Here is a 6234-nt window from a genome sequence, read left to right on the forward strand (position 1 = left end):
TAGCGGGAATTAAGACTTAAGTGGGTATTTGGTTCTCATTTTTTCTTAAAAAGTATTTTTTTGAAAAATTATTTATTCTAAAAACAGTTTTTCAATAAATATGTTTGATTGTGATTTTTCTTAAAAACTATTTTATCAAACATCCGGAGAGTTCATTTGTCTTGAACATCCAAAGTGTTTCCTTCAAAGAAAAATAGTTTTTTAATTTGAAAAACAAGTTTTACCTAATTATCATAAAACAAATTTTTGGGACCAAAAAATATTTTTTAGATGAAAAACTATTTTTTTTTTAAATAGAGACGAAACACATTTATTTTTTCAAAAAATATATATATTTTTTTTTGCAATAAATAAATAGGATCCAAACAGCCCGTTAAGTTTTGTTATTTTTCATTTTCGTTCTAAAAACAAGGGTTTCAACTCACGCTCCAACTTTTCTTTTGGAGGCATCCTCATTTCTCGATCAGGTAATATTATTTCTATCGAATCTCACTCTTTATTATTAATTTGATTAATTTCGAATCAAATTAACTAAAATCACGAATTAACTGTTTCTTCAATTCATGAATCAAAATTGTTTATGCTCTATATTTTGAATCGGATGAAATCTTTTTTAGCAATGTTTCTGCTCTATATTTTGAATCGGAATTAACTGAGGTTTTTAATGCTCTTTGAATTTTCGTTAATATGAAATCAAATGTGTTTTGGAAATTGGCCGTGCAGCTCTGCAACATCCTGATGCTAACCCATTTACTCACGATTGTCTTCTCTCCATGGCGCTAGCCGAGGTTAGACACGTTAATAAGAGATTAGTTCTTACAAGCTCTGTTGATGGTATGTAATTTAATAGAAAATTTCGATTGTTTTTTTTTTTTTATCTCTCCACCAGAAATGTGGCAGCCAGGGAGATGGAAGGTTTATTCTATTTTCTGATGTGGCAGTGCTTTTGTTAGCTTCGGTGGGATGCATTTTTTAAGGTAATTTAGTCACACTCAATTGAATTGTATTATGTAGTTGGATTTTATATGAAAATTGTGATTGCTAATGCATTCTGTTGTTGAGTGTCTATGATAATTGCCTGCCTCATGAGTCTCATTGCTTATCGAAAGACTGGCTTGTTTTTGTTATTTACTTGTAAGCATCTGAAAGGAAAATATTATTTACTCAGTTTTGATCCACTCAGAAAATTTGGACCATTTCTCGGTATGAGCATTTTTGTGTCAACTTTATCCGATGCCAGTGTAAAATAGGCTAGTTTTTTTAATCGTAACACGAAAGTAGAAGACTGTCCTTTGTCAATAATGAACTTCTGATCAATATTGTTTTGTATTGTATTGTTCATTTTCTAACACGATATAGTCACTTTCTTGGTTTTTCCATTTCCTTTCGGAGTAAAAGTAGTTTATTTGTTGTTTAGGGAGTGTTAGAATCCAAGTACTTGGAAGAGGTTGTTCCCCACTTAGTCTGCATTCGGTAGTGCAATGAGCAAAAACTCAATGTTACTAGGTAGTAGTGACCTTGAGTCATTAACTGCATGCAAGACAGTGGCTCTTCAGGGCTGAGGCAGATCAACCACTTTGCTAGAATGTTTTGATATTCCATACTATTCAAGGAAGCAATTCTTACTTCTCGTTTCCTTTTCTGAAGGGAGACAAGGAGCACAGGTTCTCAGTTTTTATTCATTCTAGGCCTGGATTTGTATTCAACAAGGCAACGGCAAGATCCTCCTACTTTTATGGCCGTCAGATCAGTGATAGTATACAGGTATGAATTTTCTTCCACTTTAAACAAACTGCAAGGAAATGATAATAGCTTATTTGTTATAATTTAAGATCGATAAGAAGTATGCATAATTTGTTTTCTGTTGGGTGTTCTTTGTTTGCTAGATAATGTACTGGTGGAATTTTTCTTCCAGGTAGATTGGGGAGAAGCAACTATGATTCTAGCAGAGCGTATTCTGCTTGGGAAGGCATTAAATGACTCCCATAATCATCGGTTTGTATTTTTATCAGACAGGTGAGCTTTACTCTTTGTAATGGCTGGTACAGATCATATGTGTTCTGCATGATGTATCTTGATCCATTTCTTTCATCTATGGACATTTTTTACTTTTAATAGAATTAATGTTCTGGTAATCAAGTGATACGAATTTATGCTTCTGTCTCTTATCGAGCTGGACCAAGCTTCGTAACTTTATGATTCTAATTAGTCACTGCAAGAAAATTTGTTTTAATAGTAGCTCCATCATCATATCTTTATCAGAAATGTGCGGAATTAATCACTGCAAATGGTGTCCCGATTAAGTCAACCCCTGCCATACCATGTATTAATGAAAGCTTTTCCTACATGTCCTGTACAAGATAACTTATTGACCCTCGATCCTGGTTGGTACCTGTGATCGCAATGGGAGTTGAAAATGTGCCCATTCTAGCTGTCTATTTTGTCCTAAATTAGGTAATGGATTTGATGTATATAGAATACCAGAATGAGCTAGGTCTGGATTATCTAATCACATTATACATGTATACTGGTACAGTTCAATGCATATGTATTACTCATTCATTCAAATAGCTTATGTTATTGTGTAACCTCATTGCAGCTGCATACCATTGTATAACTTCAGCTATACTTACGATTATATCATGTCAACATCAAGCAGTTTCGTTGACAGGTGAGTGAAATGGTCCTTTTGCTCAATAGCACTATATTATAATCAATGGATAATTTGGTTCCATGTTTATTCGTGTTTTAAAATGTAATAGTCCCAATCAATGGAGTAGAGAAGTACGTTCTACTTGATAATTGTCAATCATCCATGACTGTTGAATCTGTTTTTAAAATCCACATGGTAAGTACTATCAGAGTAAGATTTCGGACTGAAATGCTAAATACTATTGTATAAACTCTGAGCGTTTCAGCATAGAGGTTCTAACTACTGCTTTAGCTTATCAATTTCAATTAGGCTCGATGCTCTGCCTTGCAGCCTCGTAAAGTTACAGGGTCCGAACTGAGGCTACCAGCCTAGTGTCATGTTCTTGTTCAACAAGTTTCTAATGATTCTCAATGGGGCTCCTATTTAAACTACATGTTGCATTTGTCTGATAGCTGAATTATTAAGTTTTCACGAAGCTCTGGTATTTATTTCCAACTCATGTATTCAGGTACATACATACAAATGGACCGGCGATGGTGGAAGAAAAAATCTTCTGATAAAACAGCTGAGAAAGCAGCGTCAGCAGCAGATTCAGCTGGGACTTCTTTGGCTTCAGTTGGATCTCAAGGGGATCAGGTCTGTCAATCTAATTTAAACTAATCTGGTAGTTTAAAACGCCTGGTAGTTTATACTGATGAAATAAATGAGATCCAAAATATTTCTCACATTGGAATGTAGTCCAAAAGTACCACTCTTCCTCCTTTTTGACGTTCTGAAATTCAGGAAAGTAATTGGAGTTTACATCCAATGTAAATGAATCAAACAGACATCAGATTTTCTTACGCTAAAAATGTTATATAAAAGTCCAAAAAAATGCGTTACTTATTTGAGTTCTTTCTTATTATCAAACTCATATCTCGACCTCGTGTTATAATCAATTAACGTTTTTTCCTCTGCATCTGCTTCATTTCAATGGTCAGGTGAAACCCAAGAAGCCCAGTTATGTTCAAGTTTCTGTGGAGACATGCAGATCTGACTGGATTGGAGGATGAAATCAAGACACTTAATGATCATGTAAAGACATTGAATGAAGAAGTTGATATTTTGAATGAAAAACTATCGCCTGCTCATTCTGAGATAGATGCTATTAAGGAAACTGTTGTAAAGCAGCACACAAAAGTTGCTGAAGAAGCTGTTTTAGGAATATGCTTTTGTAGCATGTGTTTTGTTTGTATCTACTTTGGATAAATTACTCAATATAGTTAGGATTTATGTGTTTTCTTTCAATTTATCTCTTTTGGTAAGGTTATGCTTTGTGTTAATGTTGGGTTTTTTGTAACATTTGTCCGAGTAACACAGGTTTCTAAAACCCACCCAATAGCACTTTTTTTTTAGTTCGAATGCTCCATCTGGAACGCATAAAAAGTGTTCCAAAATTTTCATTTGGAACGCTTAAAGAGTGTTCCACCTTTTAAATTTGAAAACAGCTGTGGTATGTCCCGGAAGAGCTTTGTAACAAGTACAGTCCGTTCCAAGACTTTAAACAGGAACGCACCAAATGTGTTCAATCATTTTAGGAACGCGGTCAACAGAAACGCATAGCATCTGTTCCAAATCTGTTCAGGAACAGATTACACCCGTTCCAGATAAAAAAAAATGGTGTAGTGACAGTACTTCATACTTGCCGACAAAAAAAAGCAGGGGAAAAAAAAATTATTGTTCGAAACCCATACGTAATTTCTCTGTACACAATTGAATTTCGTTCACAAATGATAAAAAGATGGAACTGGGAAGAGAAGTAGTTAATGCCACTTTTTGTCCTCTGTAAGACTGTATGGACAAAAGAGTAAAAATGGCTCGTTTTTTATTAACTTAATGAATTTTAAGCATGATAGTGGAGAATTTGATCTTGTGTTTTTGGTGTCAGGTATCAAGATAGAAGCTTAGAGCATCTTTAGTAGAGCAACAAAAAAAACACCAAAATTTTGAACCAAAAAAACACTAAACCAAAAAAACACCAAACAACTTTAGGAGCAACATCAAAAAAACACCAAACAACTACGCGGTTTTGCCAAAACCGCGCCATATAGCCCACGCGGTTTTGGCAAAACCGCGCCACTAAAGCCCAACTAACAAGCACAAGACCACGCGGTTTTGCCAAAACCGCGCGGTTTTTCAGAAACCGCGTGTTATAACCATTTAACCCTCTTGGTTTTGCGATGTTCTCTTCATTTTTCATGTTCCCTCTCATCTAAACTCATCTCCTTGAGCCAAAAAAAAAACACTACCAAAACTCTTGAAGATTTTTGCAATGGATCATTTATCTTCTTATGATTCTTCATCGAGCTCGAGCTCTTCAAATGATAACACTGCAGTTAAAACTCGTAAATTAGTGGCTATTGCTCTACCTTTGGTTCGATATCGTCTGAGTTTATTGCGTCAGCAAGAAGCGGAGTCTTCTTATAGACCACATGGTGGTTTGAAGAAAGGAAGAAAATATAAGCCTCGTCAGTACGAGGCAACGCTGGCTCGTGTAAATGCTAACTACTTTGGCGCAAATCCTATATTTCGTGACCACGACTTTCGACACCGATTTCGTATGGGTCAGTCATTATTTACTCGTATTTTCAATCATCTTAATCATAATGTACCATATTTTCAACAAAAAGTTAATTGTGCGGGTAAGTTTGGGATTAACCCAAAAATAAAAGTAATTGTTGCTATACGAATGCTTGCTTATGGGACTGCCGCTGATCTAGTAGATGATATGTTACATGTTGCTGAACCAACTGTTCATGAATGCATGCGCTATTTCTGTGATGGAATTATTAGAATTTTTGGAGGTGAATACTTGCGCAAACCAAATGCTGCAGATATTCAACGTTTGCTTAAAGAGTCTGAGGAACGCGGATGGCCTGGAATGTTAGGAAGCATTGATTGCATGCACTGGCAATGGAAGAATTGCCCATCTGCGTGGCAAGGGTCTCACACTGGCCATAAGCATAAACCAACAGTGATTTTGGAGACAATTGCCAATCGTGACGCATGGATTTGGCATACTTTTTTTGGAATGGCGGGTTCTCACAATGATCTTAATGTGCTTGACCGCTCACCAATATTTGATGATATAGTTAATGATGAAGCTATTCCTTGTAACTACACTGTGAATGACCATCATTATGATATGGGCTATTACTTGGCTGACGGTATTTATCCTAATTATGCCACCTTGATTCAAACGATTGCTAAACCGACTATTGCACAAGACAAACATTTTGCAAAGAAGCAAGAAGCTGCTAGAAAAGACATAGAGCGGGCGTTTGGTATATTCTGATCGTGTTGGGCTATTTTAGCGAATCACATGCGAGGTTATGGTATTTGGAGAACATGGCTACTGTTATGAGGGCTTGCACTATTTTACACAATATGATTGTGGAAGATGAACGCGAAACGGATATCCCGCAGTATATTCTTGATTTGGAAATACAAAGTAGAGAAGGTGCTCCTGAAGATCAACGCCATTTTGTTCTATCTCGTTGGGCATCTGGCGTCGAGAGGGTTCGTTCAAAAGTTGTTCATGA

General features: G+C 35.9%; 2 protein-coding genes across 7 annotated transcripts; both read left to right on the top strand.

Moving 5' to 3' along the window:
- The first annotated feature begins 331 nt into the window (after positions 1-331).
- Positions 332-3940, top strand: LOC147505727 (uncharacterized). 6 transcript variants are annotated; one of them, XM_086558195.1, is made up of 8 exons: positions 332-467; positions 724-788; positions 890-977; positions 1418-1764; positions 1887-2016; positions 2600-2671; positions 3162-3289; positions 3634-3940. In XM_086558195.1, the coding sequence occupies exons 5-8, from the start codon at positions 1977-1979 to the stop codon at positions 3703-3705; spliced, it is 312 nt and encodes a 103-aa protein (XP_086414321.1). In that variant the 5' UTR covers positions 332-467; positions 724-788; positions 890-977; positions 1418-1764; positions 1887-1976; the 3' UTR covers positions 3706-3940. The 6 variants fall into 6 exon arrangements, with proteins under 6 accessions (XP_086414321.1, XP_086414322.1, XP_086414319.1 ...); XM_086558196.1 differs by having other exon boundaries at positions 1920-2016; XM_086558193.1 differs by having other exon boundaries at positions 1648-1764.
- Positions 3941-4964: 1024 nt separating this feature from the next.
- LOC147505728 (uncharacterized) lies at positions 4965-5987 on the top strand. Its single transcript, XM_086605615.1, has one exon. The coding sequence runs from the start codon at positions 4965-4967 to the stop codon at positions 5985-5987; it is 1023 nt and encodes a 340-aa protein (XP_086461741.1).
- The last annotated feature ends 247 nt before the right edge of the window (positions 5988-6234 follow it).

Source organism: Coptis chinensis, chromosome 4 (genome assembly GCF_015680905.1).
Source record: "Coptis chinensis isolate HL-2020 chromosome 4, ASM1568090v1, whole genome shotgun sequence".
Lineage (NCBI taxonomy): Eukaryota > Viridiplantae > Streptophyta > Magnoliopsida > Ranunculales > Ranunculaceae > Coptis > Coptis chinensis.

Excerpts from the sequence above, each read along its gene's own strand:
- LOC147505727 (XM_086558195.1), top strand. The coding sequence starts at position 1,977 with ATGACTCCCATAATCATCGGTTTGTATTTTTATCAGACAG. Across the intron at positions 2,672-3,161 it reads TCAAGCAGTTTCGTTGACAG|GTACATACATACAAATGGAC; the intron begins GTGAGTGAAATG and ends TCATGTATTCAG. Across the intron at positions 3,290-3,633 it reads TTGGATCTCAAGGGGATCAG|GTGAAACCCAAGAAGCCCAG; the intron begins GTCTGTCAATCT and ends TTCAATGGTCAG.
- LOC147505728 (XM_086605615.1), top strand. The coding sequence starts at position 4,965 with ATGGATCATTTATCTTCTTATGATTCTTCATCGAGCTCGAGCTCTTCA.